This window comes from Theropithecus gelada, chromosome 13, assembly GCF_003255815.1.
Source record: "Theropithecus gelada isolate Dixy chromosome 13, Tgel_1.0, whole genome shotgun sequence".
In the NCBI taxonomy this organism is placed as follows: domain Eukaryota; kingdom Metazoa; phylum Chordata; class Mammalia; order Primates; family Cercopithecidae; genus Theropithecus; species Theropithecus gelada.
The window spans coordinates 52,827,605-52,851,197 of NC_037681.1; the positions used below are offsets into that span (position 1 = coordinate 52,827,605).

At 35.9% G+C, this 23,593-nt stretch overlaps 1 protein-coding gene across 3 annotated transcripts in view; it reads left to right on the plus strand.

The window, feature by feature from the left end:
* The window catches only part of BIRC6 (baculoviral IAP repeat containing 6), a 256,735-nt gene that overhangs the window by 68,224 nt on the left and 164,918 nt on the right, over positions 1–23,593 (plus strand). For 2 of the 3 annotated variants that reach the window (XM_025353532.1, XM_025353533.1), the window contains exons 11-23: positions 280–429; positions 2,001–2,226; positions 5,077–5,237; positions 6,937–7,026; positions 7,497–7,628; positions 10,618–10,796; positions 12,437–12,570; positions 13,177–13,338; positions 13,436–13,567; positions 14,871–14,968; positions 16,894–17,041; positions 18,198–18,331; positions 22,843–22,989. In XM_025353532.1, the coding sequence (XP_025209317.1) occupies positions 280–429; positions 2,001–2,226; positions 5,077–5,237; positions 6,937–7,026; positions 7,497–7,628; positions 10,618–10,796; positions 12,437–12,570; positions 13,177–13,338; positions 13,436–13,567; positions 14,871–14,968; positions 16,894–17,041; positions 18,198–18,331; positions 22,843–22,989 (1,893 nt within the window). The remainder of the gene's footprint in view (positions 1–279; positions 430–2,000; positions 2,227–5,076; positions 5,238–6,936; positions 7,027–7,496; positions 7,629–10,617; positions 10,797–12,436; positions 12,571–13,176; positions 13,339–13,435; positions 13,568–14,870; positions 14,969–16,893; positions 17,042–18,197; positions 18,332–22,842; positions 22,990–23,593) is intronic. The other variant, XM_025353535.1, reaches the window with a different exon arrangement.

Genomic DNA, 23,593 nt, shown 5'->3' on the forward strand with positions numbered 1-23,593 from the left:
TTAATTAAAGCACTTAAAATACTGTCTCATAAAAGTAAGTACTAGATAAATACCTGCTTTCATGTATGTTTATGTATTTATCATTTTCTTCCTAAAAATTTGGCTTCAATTTGTAATTCCTTGGCAATTAAATTTCTAAACTCTTGGAAATACATCACATTGGTAGCTTTCCTTATCTGCCTATGAAGTGACATTAAATTGTTTCCTAAGTAGTATTACATTTGAATATTTGAATGTTTACCCATTTTTCATGTATCTATGAAATTTGCTGCACTGTAGGTGGTGAGCTTCATTTTCTCCAAATTGGAGGAACCTGTGATGATATTGATGAAGCTGATATACTAGTGGATGGATCTCTTTCTAAAGGAATAGAACCATCTTCAGAAGGTTCCAAGCCTTTATCAAATCCTTCAAGTCCCGGCATTTCAGGTATGATATTAATTTTTTAAATGATTTTAAAAAAATGATTAGGTATTATTTGTCTTTTTTCTAGTTGTCGGAAGATGTAAACATATTAAAGTAAGGAGTGATTCTCAACCTGTGTGGTATGTTACTCAATATTTGTGAAGTCATCTAAGAGATTAAAACAAACATTTCAGCCGTTAATGAGCTTTTAGTCTAATTAGAGGAGGGAAAAATCATATAAAAGAGAAATTATTAAGTAAGTATAAAATTAGTAGACTGGCTCATTTATTAATATTACTACTGGAATTGAAAAGCTGAAAAAAATGCTGTCACTGAGTATATATTTAGGTGGTATATTCACACATATGTTGTCCCATCCTGAATCTCCAGATAGATTTGTTTATATTTGTTTGTTGTTTTTGTCTTTTTTCCCCCATCCTTGTCCCACATTGCCCTCCAGAGCTAATTTTTCAAAAGAAGTTTTGCTAGCATGTTACTCCCTGCCGAAAAATCATTATTTGCCTTGTAGACTTTTATGAAATCATTGTAGTCTGCTTCTCAATCTCCAGTTACTTGAATTAACCAAGATGTCTTGGTTAAGTATACAACTTGGTATAAAAAGCTAAAATACTGAATATTCTCATATTTTATAGGTTATTGGTTGAATGGAGAAAGATTTTTATATAAAGTACAGAAAACTACTTTTTAGTAGAGGAAAGATGAATTTTGTAATGAAGAAATAATGTAAAGAAAGGAGATTGACATGCTGTTAATATTTACAAACTAATCAGATTTAAAAGGGTCTAGACTTTGAGAAAAAGATGTAATTTGAATTAAACTTGTAATAATTTTATAGAACTTGCCATCATTTTTTTCTTTGTGAAAATATTCTAAACCTACCAGATTTTATATTTTAGTATTTCATTACTTTTTAAAAATGGGAACAACAGCTTCTCAGCATTTTTTAATGTTATACATTTCACTGATATGAATACATGCATAGCATTTGTAAAGAAACCTAATCAGTATGAAGCACATTATTACTTTTATAATACTAGCATGTACACAAGATTTTCTTAACTGCCACAGAAATAGAAAAAACACAATTTAATTTTTCAGTTTGTAAGTATTTATTTACCATAGAGCTTTTGACTGTTTTAGTTTTTTATTCATTACAAAAGGGCATATGTTATGTACTTGCTGATGTCTAGCATTTATTTTGTAAAAAACAGGGTCTAAAAGTGAATTTTGGTCTGATGTACATTGACTTGCACTTTAGTACCACTACTTTTCTTGCCGTCCTTATTAGGGCTAAAGTTCAGTAAGACCTTTTCTGACGGGTTTGGGTTTCTTCAATAGTGAGTATTGTCTCTAATTTTAAATATTTAAGTTAGAATTTTCTTCTTTGCTATTATTTAGCCAGAGTTAGTTATCTTAGTTATATGTAGATACCTGAGTCCACTTTATTAACTTTCAGAATATTTGGCAAGTGTTGCAATAGAAAACATAACCGTGAATTAAAACTTCATTGTCTTCTTTTTTTTTTTTTTTTTTTTTAAACACCTATTTCAAATACTACTCTCACTAATTTTAAGGAGTTGATTTATTGGTGGACCAGCCATTCACCCTCGAAATCTTGACATCTCTAGTGGAGCTAACCCGCTTTGAGACTTTGACTCCAAGGTTTTCAGCGACTGTTCCTCCATGCTGGGTAGAAGTTCAACAAGAACAGCAGCAAAGGCGGCACCCTCAACATTTGCATCAGCAACACCATGGTGATGCTGCTCAGCATACTCGAACTTGGAAACTACAGACCGACAGGTAAAAGATTTTCCGAAGATGTTTAATTTTTTTTTTTTTTTTTTTTTTTTTGAGACGGAGTCTCGCTCTGTCGCCCAGGCTGGAGTGCAGTGGCCGGATCTCAGCTCACTGCAAGCTCCACCTCCTGGGTTTACGCCATTCTCCTGCCTCAGCCTCCCGAGTAGCTGGGACTACAGGCGCCCGCCACCTCGCCCGGCTAAGTTTTTGTATTTTTTAGTAGAGACGGGGTTTCACCGTGTCAGCCAGGATGGTCTCGATCTCCTGACCTCGTGATCCGCCTGTCTCGGCCTCCCAAAGTGCTGGGATTACAGGCTTGAGCCACCGCGCCCGGCCCGAAGATGTTTAATTTTAAGTTAATGTTATATATTTGTTTGAGACAATGTAGAATTCCTAGGTTTATTACTGTTTATCTTTTTTTTTTTTTTTTTTTTTGAGACAGTCTCATTCTGTCACCCAGGCTGGAGTGCAGTGGCACGATCTCGGCTCACTGCAACCACTGCCTCCTGGGTTCAAGTGATTCTGCTGCCTCAGCCTCTCAAGTAGCTGGGATTACAGGCGTGTGCCACCACGTCTGGCTAATTTTTGTATTTTAGGTAGAGATGGAGTTTCACTCTGTTGGCCAGGCTGATCTCGAACTCCTGATCTCAGGTGATCCACCCACCTTGGCCTCCCAAAGTGCTGGGATTATGGGCATGAGCCACCGTGCCTGACCTGTTTATCTTTTAAACTGTCTAAAAGATAAACAGTAATATACCTAGGAATTCTGTGTTGTCTCTAACAAATATGTAAGCTAATTTTTGCATGTTGATGACTTTGTTCCTTCTATTTGTCACACTGATTTTGGAAACTTATATTCTTATTCTGAATTTTAGGATAAAATAATGAGAGTAATTTACTACTGCAATTAGTTTGGTCACTTAGTTCACAGATTTATTTAACAAATACTCAAATGCTTGTTTTGTATTTAATAAAAGCAGGCACTGTTATAGTCACTAGTAATATGGGTCTCATGGAATTTACCTCCTAATGGCAATAGAAAGTAGACAGATACATATACCATGCCATATGGGCATAAAAGCTATGAAGACTGTTAAAACAGAATATGGCAATCGAGTAGTTGTTGGATAGGTAATTGCATGTAAGTGTGAGAAAGTGAGAGAAAAAGAGAGACAGTGTATATGATATTTTCAAGATAAGGGGCCTAAGAAAGTCTTCCATGACAATAGCAATACAGAACCCTGAGGAGTATATTTTGTGAATTCTAGGAAGAGAAATATGACCATTGTTGTTGGAGTGCTGTGAATATAGGGAAGAGTGGTAGGGAGGGAGATCCAAAGAGGTAGCTGTGAGCTGGGGATGATCACTCATGCTTGTAATCCCAGCACTTTGGGAAGCCAAGGCAGGTAAATCACTTGAGGCCAGGAGTTTGAGACCAGCTTGGCCAACATGGTGAAACCCCATCTCTACTAAAAATGCAAAAAGTAGCTGGGTGTGGTGGTGTGCATCTGTAATCCCAACTACTCGGGAGCCTGAGGCAGAGAATTGCTTGATCCTGGGAGGTGGAGGCTGCAGTAAGCCAAGATTGCGCTCCACTGCAGTCCAGCCTGGGCTACAGAGAGAGACTCCATCTCAAAAAGAAAAAAAGAGGTAGAGGGTACCTGGGAGCTGGATAATGAATGCCTTTATAAAAGGTCAGGCACAGTGGCTCATATCTGTAATCCTAGCATTTTGGGAGACTGACTCAGGAGGATCACTTGAACCCAGGTGTTCAAGACCCACCTGGGCAATATAGGGAGACCTCGTATCTATAAATAATAAAATTTAGCTGGACATGGTGGTATGTGCCTGTGGTCCCAGATATTTGGGAAACTGAGGTGGGAGAATCACTTGAGCCCAGGCGGTCCAGGCTGTAGTGAGCCATGATTGTGCCACTGCACTCTGGCCTGGGTGACAGAGTAAGACCCCCATTTAAAAAAAAAAAAAAGACTCTCATGCTATGTGAGATGGGAAAGTGTTAGCAGGTTTGAATACAGGAGTGATGTGGTATGATTTATATTTTACAAAGATTACTTTGACTTCTGTATTTAGAATGATGGTTGTGGTGGTGGAGGGCAGTGATAGAATGGTTCTAGTTTGGTTGCTGTTGTGCTAATTCAGGAATGCTGATGGTAGCTTGGACCATTGTGGTAGTGATGGAGGTAGTGAAAAGAGTGGTTAGATTCTGGATATAATTTGGAGGTACAAGGAATAGAATTTGCTGATGTATTGAACATACTGTGTGAGAGAGGAGAATAAAGGATGGCTTTCAGGTTTTGGCCTGAGTTCACTGGAAAATGAAGTTTCTGTTTACTGAGATTTGAGAGTGGGTTTTTCATAATGAGTTTGAGATGTTTAGTAGACTTTGGATGTGAGCCTTACATTTAGTGGAGGAGTTTGGAGATTTTCATTTTCCAGCATATATATAGCATTTAAAACCCAAGAATGAATATATATAAGAAATGCAAGAAATTGTTGTTTTAAAATGAAGATTCTGGGACCCTATTCATAGATCTAGGGTAGGTACCAGGAATTTGCAGGATATTCACATTAAATCATTCACACTTTGAGGAATAAGAGTTTATTGGTATGTGCGAGTCTCAAGGCAGGTGTAGATTTCTAAAGTAAGATCATTCATTGCCCTATGTTTAACCTTCTCCTTTGGGAGCTATTTTCTCTCTTGATCCCATTGAGAAACACTAAATTTTATTGGAAGCTGCAAAGCAAAAAGTAGAAAGGTGACCTTAATGATAATATGGTTGTGGCTGAAGTAAGATATTTGCTTTATTTAGCATTTTTCCCCTTATTTGACAGCAACAGCTGGGATGAACATGTATTTGAATTAGTGCTACCTAAAGCTTGTATGGTTGGACATGTGGACTTCAAATTCGTTTTGAACTCAAACATCACCAATATTCCACAGATACAAGTGACACTGCTGAAAAATAAAGCTCCAGGATTAGGGAAAGTCAATGGTAAGAATGGATCAAAATTTATTGTTGAAGATTTTATTTTGTGGTTGATTTCTGAAACTAATTTTCAACTTGGCTAAGTTTCGTGTCCCTTTCTGCCTGTTATTGCCATTTGCCTGCTCTACTTTTTGTGATTTTATTTAGAAAAGTAATTCAGAGAACATTTCAAAACTTTTCAGTAACCCAGTAATGTTCAGAATTGCATAAACTTGAATCATATAATTATGCTTTTTTGGAAGTGGGATTAGTTCCTGTGTAAATTAGTTTGACTTTTAGCATTACTAGCTTTGTGTATTTCTTTTCTTAGGAGAAGACTTGATTGTGAATAGAACTGTTATGGAAGTTACTTTCAAGGTTATTAGTGAAGTCAGCCTTTCATGTAACGCTAAAAATACGCTCATTTTTATTTAGCTTTCTTACAAGTTCAGAATTTGTTGTACTGAGTTATTAAAGTAGATTATACACATTTAGCATGGTTAGAAACTAGCTGTTACTACTCACTGTTTTCTCCTTAATAAGTTAGTTTAAGGGGCTGGGGATAATTTCACGGTAAAATGGCAACTTAACTCCAGTTTGAAACACTGAAACTTGAAAATTTTCCTTTTTGAAAAAGTACGCATACATCTGGCACTCTCTATCTGTGGGTTTCACATCCCAGCAGTCTACCAACCTCAGAAACAACCAATCATGGATTGAAAATATTATTTTGGGTGGGGGTGGGAAATAAAAAATCAATACAATAAGAAAATATACAAATAAAAAGTAATATTAGACCACATATGGTGGCTCATGCCTCTAATCCCAGCATTTTGAGAGGCCAAGGCAGGAGGATCACTTTAGCCCAGGAATTTGAGACCAGCCTGGGCCGTGTAGCAAGACCACATGGCTGCAAAAATTAAAAAAAAAACTAGCTGGGTGTGGTGGTGCGCACCTGTGGCACTACTCAGGTGGCAGTACTCATGAGGCTGAGGCAGGAGGATCACTTGAGCCCAGGATTTGGAGGTTACAGTCAGCTATGACTGCACCACTGCACTCCAGCCTAGGTGACAGAGTGAGACTCTGTCTGAAATAAATAAATAGTATTTGCATGGCATTCACATTGTATTAGGTTTTATTAGTAAACTACAGATGATTGAAAGTATACAGGAGGATATGAATAAGATTGTATACAAATATTATGCCATTTTGTATAAGGGACTCGAACATCTGTGGATTTTGGCATCTGGGAGGGTCCTGGAACTAATTCCCTACAAATACCGAGGGGCGGATGACTGTATGTGTGTCTGTGTATTTATGTGAGTTTGTGTGTATATGGGTGTGTTCGTATGTGTGCAATCTTTTGACAGATTTTGAATTAATTGGGTAGAGGACTCAGGATTTAGTAGTTTTAAAGCTCTGCAAGTGCTTATAGTATGCAGCCTAGGGTAAGAACTTTTAGTTTAGGTGCCAGCAGATTGTTTCTTTAGGCAAATATTTTATTACCATTAAAAGAGAGAAGAATGTATAAAACAATTGAATCAAAATTTTCCTCCAACCATTTTAAAGCATCTGTGATGAAAATCACACAAGTTCCCAAGTTAACAGGAAATTTTAGATTTTTTAGGCACATAAATCATTGATATTAAAGAAAATTAAGTTTACTAATATTTTTATCCTCTAGAAACAGCAGTAGATAGGCAGATCACCTTTCCTTTGTCTCCAGCTCTTAACATTGAAGTGGAACAAAATGGGAAACCGTCCCTGGTTGATTTGAATGAAGAAATGCAGCACATGGATGTAGAGGAATCACAGTGTGAGTTAAATTATAGAGCTGTTGTCCATGACAGTAAAAGGAGTAGTGATCTGAATGCAACATGTCGGGCAAGATTTCCTTATGGCTTGCAAAAACTTGGTTTCAAGAACACAATTAAAAAATAACCTATAATTCTGCTTTGGCAATATGCTTTAACTTTCAGCTCATCTTTTGTGAACACAGCTGCGCTAATACTTGCATTCTTGGTTTTTAATATCTTGGGATTTGAAATCAAGTCGTGATTTATAATTTTTTGAAAATAAAGGTGAATTGTAAAATAATATGGGAATGGAAAACAATGTAACAAATAGTTGATTATAGTTCCTTAGCATGACAATTCTTATTTTAACACATTCTAAGTATGGTAATTTTTGTGGTGGTATTATATGTAAATGGGATGATATTTGCTTATTAAATATTACATTTTAAATAAATGAATTTAAAAGAAAAATATGTATTTTTCTTTTTAGGTCTTAGATTATGTCCATTTTTGGAGGATCATAAAGAAGACATTCTATGTGGGCCAGTATGGCTTGCTAGTGGCCTTGATCTATCAGGGCATGCTGGGATGTTGACGTTAACAAGCCCCAAACTTGTTAAAGGTGAAGTAATGTATTTTACAAAAGCAGAATTAATAATACCACGGTTGTAAAAAAGATTAAAAAAACCTGATCTCAAAAAAATAAGATTGTTTTCTTTGGGACTTTCATTTGAAATTTCATCAGTTTGCTGGTAGCTGAGGTCATTTCCTGTCATAAGTAACTGTATGGTTATCTGATCCCACTTTTTGTGTCTTAGAGGTCTCAGTGCTTTTTGAAAAAACATTGAAGAAATGACTACAGGATGACGTAGTGTGATGTAACAGCTCTTTTGAGTAAGCAGACATTATGTTCTGCCATTTTTACCCTTCCTATCACATCAAAGTCTTATCTTTTCAGAGTTTTATTATATATTATTACAGTATCTTCCCTTAAAGGAGGGTTTTTTTGGCTTTTGTTTTTTTGAGATAGTCTCATTCTGTCACTCAGGCTGGAGTGTAGTGGCGCGATCTTTGCTTGCTGCAACCTCCGCCTCCCAGGTTCAAGTGATTCTCTTGCCTCAGCCTCCCAAGTAGCAGGGATTACACCCAGCTAATTTTTGTGTTTTTAGTAGAGACGGGGTTTCACCATGTTGGCCAAGCTGGTCTGGAACTCCTGACCTCAAGTCATCTGCCTACCTTGGCCTCCCAAAGTGTTGGGATTACAGGCATGAGCCACTGCAACTGGCCAAGAGAGGTTTTTGTTTTGTTTTTTTGAGACAGAGAGTCTCGCTCTGTCATCCAGGTTGGAGTGCAGTGCTGTGATCTGAGCTTGCTGCAACACCCGCCTCCCAGGCTCAAGCAGTTTTCGTGCCTCAGCCTCCTGAGTAGCTGGGCCTACAGGCGTGTGCCACAATGCCTGATTAATTTTTTGTAGTATCAGTGGAGATGGGGTTTCATCGTGTTGCCCAGCGTGGTCTCGAACTCTTGAGCTCAGCCAATCTGCCTGCCTGGGTCCCCCAAAGTGTTAGGATTGCAGACGTGAGCCACTGCTCCAGGCCAAAAGAGGATTTTTATTAGAAGAGCTTTGACAGTATCATACAATGATTTGAGTGTCATAAACAAATGCAGATTATAATGAATGTTTTAAAATAATGGGCTACCATGTTGATAATAAATAGAAATATCAGTAGTAGGACGTTTTCGGCTTTTGTATCCTGGGGGTGAATTTAAAAAAACAACACAAAATGACTAGTTCAGTTGTTAAAGTAATTTGGGGTGGGGTGGGATGTAGAGATCTTCTCCAACCCAAGAAAATAGCCGACCATCTATATGTCAACTATTTACATTTGTGTACATTTGCTTCCTAATGTTTGTCCACATTCACACATAACCGTTTAATTGCAGACGTAGTACAGGTCAAGTATCCCTTATCTGAAATGCTTGGGACCAGAAGTGTTTCAGATTTCAGATTTTTTTCTGGTTTTGGAATATTTGTGGTATACTTGTAATATTTGTGGAATACTTAAGTATTCCTGATCCAAAAATCCAAACTGTGAAATGTTCCAATGAGCATTTCCTTTTAGCATCATATCGGCTTTCAAAGAGTTTTGCATTTTGGATTTTCAGATTAGGGATACTCAGCCTGTATATACACAGGTTTTGTGCTTTCTTATTGTCATTAGGTTTTCGAGATGTTATGTATTAGGTTTCATGCTGGGATACAGTAGTGAACAAAAAGTAATAAAATCTCAAATTGTTTAGATTATAAGTTTTGTTCAATGAGAGTGTGAATCTTAAATTTTTATGTGGAAATATAAATATTGGTGTTTTAAAAAATTTTTTATTTTTTAGAGACACAGTCTCCCTGTGTTGTCCAGGCTGGTCTCCAACTCCTAGGCTTAAGGGGTCCTCCTACCTTGGCCTCCCAAAGTGCTAGGATTACAGGTGTGAGCCACCACATCTGGCCAAAAGTGCTGATTTTGACAAAATGGAGTATAGAATCACATGTGTTTGGAAAGCCTCAGTACTGTTAAAAGTATTAATTTTCTTAGAGTATACTAAGATTTTTTTCCATAAAATTCTCCCTAACATCTTTGAAACTGAACAAGGTAAGTGCTAAGTTTTTATGGAAGAGTAAAGGGGTAACATTGGCCAAAGAAATTTTGAAACAGAATGTCAGATACCACAACACAGAGAATAGTACAATAGTGTTAAGAAAAATGTAACAGTGTAGTGCTAGCACAGCAGGCAGGTAGCTAAGTAGAGTGATAGCATTTATAATCTTGAAAAGATTTAATACCTGGTAATGCAGCAACAGACTGATAGTTTGCTGGCAGATGTAGTAATTTGATGATAATTAAGAAATGTATTTTATATATAGATTGTATAGTATCCCCGTTTAGTTAATATAAAACACGTACTAGTGATAATAATTATTTGAGTGCTTTCTTTGTGCCAAGCACAGTTAAGAGTAGTTTAGTTAACTCTGAGGTAGGAACTATTAGTATCATTTTACATTAAAAAACTGAGCCACAGAGAGGATAATTTGTCGCGTGCCTAATAAATGGCAGAGCCTTTATCCAAACTCAGGTAGTGACTCCAAAGCCTGCATAGACATTTTTAACCATCAGTACTGTAATGCTATGTGTATATATGCACATATATATGGATGTGTGTACATGTATGCACAAGAAGACTTGATGGATATATATTCTGTAATTATCTGGATGATAGCTTAATGACAGTTTTGTGTGTGTGTGTTTGTGTGTGTGTAGTTTACAACATTTTTACCATTAAAATGAATAAGATTGGGGAAAAAACATGCCAAATGTTTATCTCAGTTAGTCAAAGATAATGGTTTTATACTATTCACATCATTCCTTTGTTCATTGTTTTTTGCTGACAGCATGTGCAGGTGGTTCAACTTTCTTCTGCTCAAACAGTATAATTTGAAAGTTCTGGCCTACTGTACTTTTTGTGGAGTTAGTTGTTGATCTTGTTCTATGAAGATGAAAAACAGTGGAATTTATTGGTGATTCAGTTATTTTCCCCATTCTACTCCACTTCTCTAGGTATGGCAGGAGGAAAATATCGTTCGTTTTTAATCCATGTCAAGGCAGTGAATGAAAGAGGAACAGAAGAGATTTGTAATGGTGGAATACGTCCTGTAGTAAGGCTTCCATCCCTAAAACACCAGAGTAACAAGGGTTACTCACTTGCTTCACTTTTGGCTAAAGTTGCAGCAGGCAAGGTATGAAACTGTCATTTTGAGCAATAACAATACTGTTGTAAACATTGTGGATCAGATTTAACACACTGTTAGAAGTAGTATGACCCTTCAGTGATGTTTTACTATACACTTGATTTGTTTGTATTTTTTCTTTGGAGTGACTTAAATATATTTGGAAAGAGAAATGTTTTGAATTAACTTTATTATTTTATTTTATTTCGTAGTTTTGAGATGGGGTCTCACTCTTTCCCCCAGGCTGGAATGCAGTGGCGCAAACTTGGCTCACTGCAACCTCCGCCTCCCACGTTCAAGCCATCCTCCCACCTTAGCCTCCCTAGTAGCTGGGATCACAGGCATGTGCCACCACGCCCAGCTAATTTTTGTATTTGTAGTAGAGACGGGGTTTCACCATGTTGGCCAGTCTGGTCTCGACTCCTAACCTCCAGTGATCTGCCCACCTTGGCCTCCCAAAGTGCTGGGGTTACAGGCGTGAGCCACTGCACCCAGCCTGAATTAACTTTAGGCAAATTACCTAGCTTTTATAATGTGTACTGAGTAGAGAGTAATTGTTAGCAGATATTTCCCTTTATAATTATTTTAGACCATAATGTTTATTTTTTTTGGTATGAGAGTTTCTTCATATGCCCTCTATTGGCAACTCACAATCTTGTTTTTGGTGAATATTTGGGAGTATACAGAAAGAAGTTGGGGAATAATTTTCAGAGAGGTTCTAATCCTCATGGTTGATTTTCTGAAAGTAGCTGTGAACTGTGCAGCTCTTTACAATTGACTTATCTTGGATTTTGTGGAACTCAGGAAGGAGGTTTTGTTTATCATCATTATTCATAAGGTATCATACTGATACTGATCAGTAATACCAATCATCTTACATATATATATAGGTCTTCCCGTTTTTCAAGGACTTCTGTATACTTTATCTGATGTAATCTTCGTTATAACTCTGAGGTAGTCATAGCAGGTTCTGTTATCTCCCTTTTTTAAATATTGAAAGTAAGTGAACCTTAGCAATTGGGGAGCCTGACATATCTCACGTAGTTATTTTATTATTATTTATTATTATTATTATTAGTGTTAGTATTAGTATTTTTGAGACAGTCTTGCTCTGTTGCCCAGGCTGGAGTGCAGCGATATAATCTCAGCTTATTGCAGCCTCCACCCCCTGAGTTCAAGTGATTCTCTTGACTCAGCCTCCCAAGTAGCAGGGATTAAAGGCACTTGCCACCATGCTTGGCTAACTTTTGTATTTTTTGGTAGAGACGGGGTTTCACTGTGTTCGTCAGACTGTTCTCGAACTCCTGAGCTCAAGTGATCTGTCTGCTTTGGCCTCCCAAAGCGCTGGGATTACAGGCCTGAGCCACTGCAGCCAGCGGGAATTGGACTTAGGACTTTGGTTTTATCATCTGTAATCATTGGGTTATTGCCTTTAAAATAGTGGCTGTGTCTTTCTTTTTTTCCCCTATTGTAATTCCGGAGAAAATTAGTCATTTACTGAATATGAGGGTAAAAGCTATCATTTTAATTTGAGATTTATGTTTTGATGGCCACAATTCAATTATTTTCCTTTATTTTATAACTTTAATGGTAAATGATTTTTAGTTTAGTTTTTTTTTTTGAATTTTATTATTATTTATAATGTTTAGGAAAAATCATCTAATGTTAAGAATGAAAATACAAGTGGCACCCGTAAATCTGAAAACCTCCGGGGCTGTGATTTACTTCAAGAGGTCTCTGTCACCATTCGAAGATTTAAGAAAACATCAATTGCTAAGGAAAGGTAATTTCATTGCATTATCTTGCTATTCTTACAGTAATGAAAGTGCAAAACATAGCAACACACACATAGACACACAAATATAAAAATCTTTTACCTGAAAATTTTTGTTTGTTAATTTTTCTTAAATAATTATAATCTTGATGAGAGTATGAGTCGTCTTTATACTTCATTGGTTTATCTCTTGTGTCTGCACAGTGCTTGTTATGTAGCAGAAATGGATGATAGATATTAATTTGACATACACTCGTCAGGCAAGGGAGCATGTACCTGTAGTCCCAGCTACTCAAGACGTGGGGGTAGGAGAATCTCTTGAACCCCCAAGAGTTTGAGTCCAGTCTGGACAACAGAGAGACACCCAATTTCTGGAGAAAACAAAACAAAAAGAAATTATGCACATTCCTTATTACATTATAACACATTATTGTAAATGTAATTTAAAAATTTTTTTTCTACAAATGAAATACTTGACGTATAGCTATTAATTGTTTTTAAATGTACTTGCGATGTTCATGATTTAAAATGAAACATTACATTACCAGCCAGGTTGTGATAGCTTTAGTTGTTCTGTTTTGGTTGGTAATGTGTTTATATTTTCTTTTTTTGTAGAGTGCAACGATGTGCCATGTTACAGTTTTCAGAATTTCATGAGAAGCTTCTTAACACTCTTTGCAGAAAAACAGATGATGGCCAGATCACAGAACATGCCCAGAGCCTTGTGTTGGATACTCTCTGTTGGTTAGCTGGAGTTCATTCAAATGGACCTGGAAGGTTAATAATTAAAATTTTGCTTACCACTGTTGATTGCCTTTTGGATGTTTTGATTGAAAATACAAGATGAGTCTAAATGTCTGCTGTTGTTTTGCAGCTCAAAGGAAGGAAATGAGAGCTTACTTTCAAAAACACGAAAATGTCTGTCAGACATCGTACGTGTTTGCTTCTTTGAGGCAGGACGAAGTATAGCCCATAAGTGTGCCCGATTTCTAGCCTTGTGCATTAGGTTGGTATGTTTTTAAGTTGAAAGCATACTTTCTAGGTACACCTGCAATTTAGTGGGTGATACCTTGTTTATAGTGTAATTTGATCCTTGTTTAATGTATGTGTAATTTAAGAGAATTTCCAAAGTTGATGAAGATTGTTGATAATCTTAGCAAGAATTTTGGGTTCTTAGGCGAAAGTGTCATGTTAAATAAGGGTATTTAACTTTTTTTTTTTTTTTTTGAGACAGAGTCTCACTCTGTTGACCAGGCTGGAGTGCAGTGGCGCTGTCTCGGCTTACTGCCGGCTCTGCCTCCCGGGTTCATGCCATTCTCCGGCCCCAGCCTCCCGAGTAGCTGGGACTACAGGCGCCCACCACCGTGCCCAGCTAATTTTTTTTTGTATTTTTAGTAGAGATGGGGTTTCACCATTTTAACCAGGATGGTCTTGATCTCCTGACCTCATGATCTGCCCGCCTCAGCCTCCCAAAGTGCTGGTATTACAGGTGTGAGCCACCGCGCCTGGCCTATTTAACTTTTAAGAAAAGAAGTCTGCTGAACTTCTCTGCCTATTAGTAGCAGTTTGGAGAATTTGGCAAGGGAACTCTTACACCCCTTTCACTCCTATTTTCCTTGGTTGTCTTTTCTTGCCCTAAAGTGTTTTCTCTGTTATATAACAATCTTACCGACTTTTTTTGTAGCATTGTGCAGACCCCTTTTTTCTAAACCCTGAAACAAATTAGAACAGTCTGCCCTGGTCCCCAGGGAATGTGTCCCAAGACCCTTCCCCTCCCCAGTGGATACCTGAAACTGTAGCTAGTACTGAGCCATATATATGGTATTGTTTTTTTCCTATATGTACATACCTGCAGTAAAGTTTAATTTATAAACTAGACATAGTAAGAGATTAGCAATAGCTACTAATAAAATAGAACAGTTATGATAATATACTATGATAAAAGTTATATGAATGTGGTCTCTCAAAATATCTTATTGTACTGTACTCACCTGTGTTTGAACTGTACTTGACCATGTATAACTGAAACCGTAGAAATTGAAACTGCATATACGGGTTCTTAATGTTTAAAGGTTCCTACTTGCTGCCGTATCTAGGAAGTGTCTAAGAGCTAATGGTCAGTATTGACTGTTGTAAAGATAATGGTTTAATGCATAAGAAAAAATTTACAATGATCCTTAGTATAATCAGTCCCTGTTATCTTTTGGTATTTTATAGAGCTAAGATTTTTAAAGTACCACACCAGGTTTAGGGTACAATTTAGACCTTGAGTAATGTCTTTACAATTTTTCTTTTAAAAAATTTTTCAGTAATGGCAAATGTGACCCATGTCAACCAGGATTTGGATCTGTTCTGTTGAAGGCTTTACTTGATAATATGTCGTTTTTACCTGCAGCAGCAACTGGTGGTATGTAAAATTAATCACAAATAGTTGTAGTCATATGGAACATCTCATATATATTACTTGGGATTATTTTGTAACTATGTTTTCTCTATTAAAGTTCACTTTTCTGTAGCTTATCTGTATTTTTTGAAGGGATTGATAGATTGTGGCTGGGTGGGCATATACTCCATCAATAATACTCCAAGGAAAAGATCGATGGGACAGTTACGTTACTATCAAGTCATCTTAATTCATAACTATTTTTCTGTACTTCATTACAATCATTGAGTTGTTTGGTTGTTTACTGACTATAACAGATCAGATGTCAGAAGCTAGAATTCCAGCATGTGCCAGGGAGGTGACATAAATAAGTAAAACGGTCCAGGTGTCACTGCACACACATATGTTTTGTGTGATTGGTAGGAACTATGGCAAACTGGAATTTCCTAAAAGGGGCCAGTGTTGTTGTTGTTGTTGTTGTTGTTTTAAAGCACCTGAGGACTCTGTGGAAATGCCTTTCAAGAATGAATGTAATGGGAGGTACAGAGTAGAATGATGGATACCAGAGTCTGGGAGGGTGTGAGTGGGATTTGAAGAGAAGTTGATAAATGAGTATGAACGTATGGTTAGAAGAAATAAGTTCTAGTGTTTGATAGCATGGTAGGGTGACTGTAATTTGTGGTATATTTCAGAATAGTTAAAAGATTTGAAATGTTCCCAATGCAGAGAGGTGACAGATATCCTACATACCCTGATTTGATCATTATGCATTGCATACATATTTCAAAACATCACATGTACCCCCTATATATGTGCAATTATTGTGTATCAAAAAAGAATGAATGTAGTTATCAAGTAGGAATTCATAAAGCAGTTCTCTAAAATACCACATACATAAGGTAATGAAGATTTTTAAAGATGTTTACTGTTTTTGCTAGTACATAGTGTTACTATGAAGGGCTACTAATTTGGCCTTTTTAAGTCAAATTTTATTGATAGATATTTTTCACAATCTGTTTTATTAAAAAACAAACCATTCAGGCTGGGCACAGTGGCTCACACCTGTAATCCCAGCACTTTGGGAGGCCATGGAGGGAGGATTGCTTGAGGCCAGGAGTTTAAAAAAACAACCTATTCAACAAGTACCTCAGTGAGTTATGTATTTCATAAAGATTTCATGTTTGTGTTTAAAAAAAAAAGCTTGTTCAGAGTTGTTAAAAAGTTATATCATTCTCTTAATTTAGATAAAGTGTGTTTATATTTACATGGAACATATCGTGGCTACAACTATTAACTCTGGAATAGAACATTTTGACTCAGTTGCTCATTACAACTAGTTAACGATAGTCTCTAATGTTTAAAAGCTTCTTAAGGATAGTTTTAAAGTTAGGATGCTTAAATTTTGGCATGTATGTAGCAGTTAATAAAAAAAAGCAAAAATACACTTGTCATGATAATCTTTTAAGCAATGTTGATCTGTACCTAACACATTATAGAATAATTTTATTCCCCATTCATTCACTAAAATGGGCTATTTGAAGCTCACTGCCATCCTCTATTTTTAAAAAGTTTTGTACAGAGAAACAGTATTTCGGTAAGGATGACTTGAAGGACCTGCAGTCTCCTCACTTTTTCAGCTATTTTGAAGTGTCCCTCAGAGTCATCTCACATTATTATACACCTAAATGCCTATGTTGACTTTATGAAACTCTTCAGAAATATTTGAAATTCTTAGTGTAAGACTGTGCGTCAGTGTGTTTATATTTTAAGTGTCCTCTTCGATCCCTCCAAGGAGTTGTCTTTGTAAATTGCCCATAAGATTTTTTTTCCAGAAAAAGGAGTATCTTTTTAGCAAAAGGAGGTATTCTGATAAACAGGTAATCTTAAATTCTCATTATTAGAGGAAAAGGAGGAAAAAGAAACATTTATTTTGTTGTTGTTGTTTCCAGGTTCTGTCTATTGGTATTTTGTCTTACTGAATTATGTGAAAGATGAAGATCTGGCTGGATGCAGTACAGCTTGTGCATCTTTGCTTACTGCAGTGTCCAGACAGTTACAGGACAGGCTAACGCCAATGGAAGCTTTACTTCAGACAAGGTATTTTAGTATATCTAATGATTAATAGCAGGCGTCTCTGAGTATGATCACGCTGTTGCAGAGAACTATTATTTTATATATATATGCTGAAAATAGTATTTTTCTTGCAAAAATGTTTAGTTTATACCTTACTTTTTCCACATGATAGTAGCCTGAGGTTTTATTTTCTTCTGTTTTCTCAGAAATTACTTTTTTTTTTTTTTTTTGAGACTGAGTTTCGCTCTTGTTGCCCAGGCTGGAGTGCAATGGCGCAATCTTGCTTACCACAATCTCTGCCTCCCGGGTTCAAGCGATTCTCCTGCCTCAGCCTCCCGAGTAGCTGGGATTATAGACATGCATCACCAGGCCCGGCTAATTTTGTATTTTTAGTAGAGACGGGGTTTCTCCATGTTGGTCAGGCTGTTCGTGAACTCCCAACCTCAGTTGATCTGCCCGCCTCGGCCTCCCAAAGTGCTGGGATTACAGGCGTGAGCCACCGTCCCCAGCCAGAAATTACTCTTTAACAGTTTGATAAATCCTTATGATAATTATTCAGAGGGCTAATTTTATTTAATACTGAAAAGTGGTATCCCCTGCTAATGGAAGAAGAATGTAATGTGTCTGTTTCTCTATGCACTTTATAGATGGAATTATGTGAATCACTTATTGTCCCATAACTAGTATTCTTCTACCTGCTACTTATATTTTAAAACTTGTAACATGATGAATTAAGCAATAGCAAAAGGTTAGATTTAAGTTCTTGCCTGATGGTCTACATTTGAAGTAGGGCATTCCTTTATTTAGAGCAGAGATTTTAGAATTTCCTAGATTAGATGTTCTGATTTTGATAACATTTTACTCAAAGCCTTTGTACTTGAGGCTATGTTGTAATGCTTCAGGGGAGAGAATGGTGCCTGATTACCCTCGCTTCAGTCTGCAGGTGGCAGTCTTAGTACCTTAGTTGCCAGCGTATTGGAATCACATATGTTGAGTCTCTGGACAGTGTCCTTTAGAGTATAGATTGCAGGGAACATAGTTGAGATTCACTGAATTTGAGGGGTCAAATGTAGTCAGCATCTCCCTCGGCGCTGTAAGACTGCTTTTAAAACTAAGTAAAGGTAATTTGTTAATTAGATGGCTGAAAGGAAAATCGTTAGTGCATTATTTTGTTTTTCAGATATGGATTATATAGCTCACCATTTGATCCAGTCCTCTTTGATTTGGAGATGAGTGGCTCTTCTTGTAAAAATGTTTATAACAGCAGCATTGGTGTCCAGTCAGATGAAATTGATTTATCAGATGTCCTTTCAGGTAGTGATTTCTTTTATTAAAGGAAATTCTGAATGTTGTATCTTGGATTTAAGTTGCCATTTGACTTAACAGATTGTAGTCATGATGTTTTTTCTTTAGAAAACTAAAATTCCTTAGAACTTAACATATGAATCATTAAAATATTTGCTAGAAGTTCTTAACTTCCTCTTTCCCCCTGAAGAAAATCCCAGTATATTAAAGTCATGTTTGAAAGGGTTGTGACTTTAATTTTTTGTTTCTGTTATGCATTTCATTTCACTGTGATTTTAATGCTTATATGAGACTATTTAAAATTTGATTTATTTGTTGTAGCCTTTTCAGTTTTATTCGATATATCTTTGCTGCCTTTATAAAGTTAAAAAAATTTCGTATTTCAAAAATACAAAATTAGTAATCTATACTTACTGTAATAAATAAGGATGCACAAACAAAAGATAATTTTCTGCATCTGTCACTTTCTTGAGGTAAGCTTTGTATACATTACATATATCCTTTTATACTTTCTGAAGAATGTGTTTTTCGGATGTATGCATAACTATTTACATAATCATTTTAAGTGCTAAAATTTACTGTCTATTTTTGTTAGATAAAACAGTGACCATTTCATTTTTTTCTTCCATCTAATTACACTTACTACAAATGTTGTTAGGAAACAAAAATGTTAGAAAATTTGCAAACAGATTAATAACCAGATATAAATAAATTGTGAGGGAGAAGTTCAATTTTGTTGAAAAGTAACTTATGAGGTATGATAAAAGCAAAATAAAAAAAATCAAATACCGAAATATAAATGAAATGTTAAATGCCTCAACCCCAACCTTTCCACCCTCTTAAGTTACTATTGTTATCTGGATGTTTAGCTATTTAAACTTGTTTGCTACCCGTATTCGTTAATATAGCTTCTAATGATAGATCATACTACACATACCGGTCTGTCACTTGCTTTTTAATTACTTATGTTGACTTGGATATATGTTATTGCTGTATTTGATGCCTTAGGCTCTGATTGCCTTATGCCCATCTCACCATTTTCTGTCTTCTCTATCCAAGTGACGCATCGATTAGGCCATTGCAATTTATGATTGGAACTAAGAGGAGAGACTAGAATTGGAGATACCAATGCCTTCAGTATACCAAAAGAAGCAGTTAAATCTGTTAGGGTAAAAGTGTAAGGGAAAGACTGTAAGGTTCATTCCAAACTCTGAGGTAGTCAAGTTTGCAAATGAGTAAAGAAGACTCAGAACAAGGGATTTAGAAATCATGATATGTCTCCACTTTAATGTCTCATCATGTTGTTCCTCATTATTAGTCTTTCTACAGCATTTGTTTTTGTTGTTCTTAATGGCATCTGTGGCACAAGACAGAAATGTGAGAGTCATTCTTGATGCTTGTATCTTTCTTATCTCCCACATTGAGGATACCACCATATGGCACCTATTTTTCCACTAGTGTACGCAGTTGTTCCTCTCTATCCGTGGGGAATTGGTTCCAGGACTCCTCGCGGACAACAAAATCTGTAGATACTAAAGTCCCTTATAAAAAATGGTGTAGTGCAGTTTGTATACAACTTACGCATATCCTGCTGTGTGCCTTAAATTGTTTCAACATCACTTATAATACCTAATACAATGTTAATGCTACATGAGTACTTGTTATACTGTATTGTGTAGGGAATAATGACGAGAAAAAAAGGCTGTAACAGACTCAGCCATTCATTTTTTTCCCCTGAATATTTTCTGTCTGTAGTTGGTTAATCCATGGACACCAAACCCACAGATACAGAGAGCTGACTGTATTTCGAGTTTGTTCACTCTCTTACTTCTCATGATCACAAGTTACAGTCATCTTGAACCCAGACTACAATAATAGCTTTCACAGTGGTCTTCCTACATCTATTCTTGCCTCACTTCAGTACATTCTCCACATTGCATTGAGTGTGATCGTTCAATTACTTTACCTTTCTCCTTAGAATACTTCTTATGTCTTCCCATCTTCTGAAGTTCAGAGTTTGTAATACAGCATAGAAAATCCTAAATGATTTGACTGTCTTTTCCTTGCCACTTTATCTTGTGTCATTGCCCTGTTTAGTCTTCTTTGGCCCTGTGGTTCTCAAAGTGTGTTCTATAGACCCCCAAAGGGTTCCTGAGATCATTAAGGGGATCTATATGGTCATAACTATTTTGATGATAGTAGAATGATGTTATTTGTCTTTTTGATTTCATTGACATTTTTATCAATTGTGAAAAAACATGGTGTTATTCACTATGCACTTGTAATAAAAACGTCAGTTTCATTTTAAAATGCCCTTGATGCAGTAAAAATTATTAATTTTATTAAAATTTTAACCCATGAATACACATCTTTTATTCTGAGATGAATGATACATATGCATAGAGTACTTCTGTGGCATGCCAAAGTACCATGCTTGTTTCAGGGAATTGTGCAGTTGAGTTACAAGCTGAACTACTTGCTTGATTCTTGGAATACCATTTTTATTTGCAGTAATGACTGACAGACAAACTACGCTCATTTACACTGTGTTACTTGACAGTGTTTTTTGAAAAGTGAATGAGAAACATATCTCCCATAGTGAGCTTGATAGCTTCCCAGTATGTGCACTTTTCTCATGGGATCTGATATTAGAGAGCATAATTTTCCAATATTGGATAATGAAATGTGTCAACATTTGGAATATTTGTATACAGTGGTGAACCAATATTTTCCAAATGATCAATGCATTGGTTTCACCATTATGTATGGGTAAAGTTCCTTAAAAGTATAAGATATATCAGCTGATCTTAATGTAACAGAGCTTGAGAAGTTCATTGGTAAGATTTCAGATACCACATTGTAACCTTTAAGAAATTACCACTTGTCAAGTTTTTGAATATGCAAGTATGTTAAAGTATTCTTTTGCCAACTACATATTTGTGTTGGGACAGATTTTTTCACCTACTTCTACTAAAATGACATATTACAACATGTCGAATGCAGAGGCAGGTAGGAGAATCCAAGTATCCTCTGATACTTCACATTTTAAGGAGATTTTTAAATAGGTAAAACATTGTCACTTTTTTCATTAAATTATTTTTGCTTCAGAGAACAGTTATTTTTCATCAAATTATGCTATTTTAACATTTAATGCGTTTATTATTAAATGAATTAATATTTAAATTTCACATCTTAAAATTTCTACAATGGTAAGTACCAGTAAAACAATGAAAACAAGAGCTCTTCAGGGTTCTTAATATTTTAAAGATATGTAGAGGGATCTTAGAATTGAGAACTGTTCCCTCTAGCCATATTGTTCTTTCAGTTCCTTAAATGTGCCATGTTTCTTTACTGTGGGGATTTCACTCATGTTCTTTCTGCATGGCTTTTCTCCCACTTCAAGGGAACAAATATATAAAACTCTCTTATTCTTCCCATGAATGCCTTCATTTCATCAGAGAAGCATTTTGTTATCCCATGACTTAGTATTGATTGCCCCTTGACTTACAAGTCCTTTAAATTTCTCTTAAGTAAAACCTTGCAGCTTAAAAAAAAAGTTGCGTTAATTCCTAATAATCACTAACATAGAATATAGTCTTCATGAGGACTGGGACTTATCCTTTTACTCTTCGGTTTCCCAATTCTTGTAATAAGTAAGTGTGCAATAAGCATTTTTCGGAACACGTGTAAGGCCCTATGCTGACCCCCAATAAGACATTGGAAAACAAGGTTATGATAGTTTATTCTTGTATTTGACAATCCTTCAGCTGTTAATGACAGTTTTTATATCTCCCCATTCTTTTCATCTGTGAATTCTGTTTATATGAGTGCTAATTTCAAAAAAAAAATTGGAGAGTAGTGAATATAATCCTTGTCTTCCCAAACTACATACACAGTCCTTGTGAATTCATTTGTGTTCTTCCCTCCAGTCTTCTTGCTGTGGTTTTATTGGTCATATAGTTGTGGCTACATGGTTTTTTCTTTTAAAAACTACTTATGCTAGCTTAAACTATTTTTGTGACTATGAAGTAGTGTGCCTTATTCTATAAAACTGATAATATGAACAAAATACAAGAAACAATGTATAAATCTTGTTAATATTTTGAAATGATCGTCCTTTGTTTTATGTCTTATGCAGTTGACATCATAGAATGTATTCTGATTTTACATATGTGATAGCTAATGTCAGTAGCTGATTTACTACTTTTTTCACCCCATTTGAAATTGAAATCACTTGTTACTAAATATAAGTTTCATGTTATAGGAAACTACCACTCATGTTTCTGTTAATGTGAAGGGCTACTAAGTTGCTTTTATCCAAATCTGCTTTTGTAGCAGGGGAACTGGTGTCTGCTGTTTTGTCAGTTTTCTTAATACCATGCCCGTGATTCAAGCACTGTGTAAGAGTTGTGTATTTGTATGTTCTAATTAAAATTGAAGTTGCAGCTGTAATTATTGTTATGACTATTGCTTTTTAAAAATTATCTTCACATATTATAAAACTTGTCTTTTGCCATTAGGAAATGGAAAGGTCAGTAGTTGCACAGCTGCTGAGGGTAGTTTCACATCTCTCACTGGACTTTTGGAAGTTGAACCTCTGCACTTTACTTGTGTGTCAACTAGTGATGGAACCAGAATAGAAAGGGATGATGCAAGTACGTTTACTGGTATATACCTTCTTTTATTATATACTTTATGCAGTAATAAAGTGATATTTATGTATTTAAATATTAGTTCTAATTATGTAATTTTCATTGCTGTTATGTTAAGTGGAAATTTATTTGTGGGAGAGACATTTGGGGGAAATAGAAATTGTTTTATATTCTTTGCTAAGTCAGTTCATAGGTTTTTTTTCTCCTTGTACCCACTTAGAACACTGTCTTAAATCATTCTGTTTTTATGTGTATGCACTTTCAGAAATTTTTTAATTTGAAAAATATCAAATATGGTGGAAGTGGAAGAGTAAAAATAGACTACATGTTTTCTACTATGGAATGATGTTTTTGAGAAGGTTGATATGAGTAAAGAGGGAATACTGTTTTTCGAACTAGTTTAAAACTACCTTGAATATGTGATGAGGTACTCTTTGGGTTTGTTGAATATGTGATGTTCTTGGTGTGTTAAATACCTTCACTTAAAGATTAAGTTTTTGACCGTCAATCAGTGGAAACTTGTTTATTTTCTTTCTTGTTTTCTGTGATTTTTTTTCCTCCTCACGTAGGAAGATCGGTGTTTATTTAGAGTTACTTCTATTGCAGTATGAATAATAGA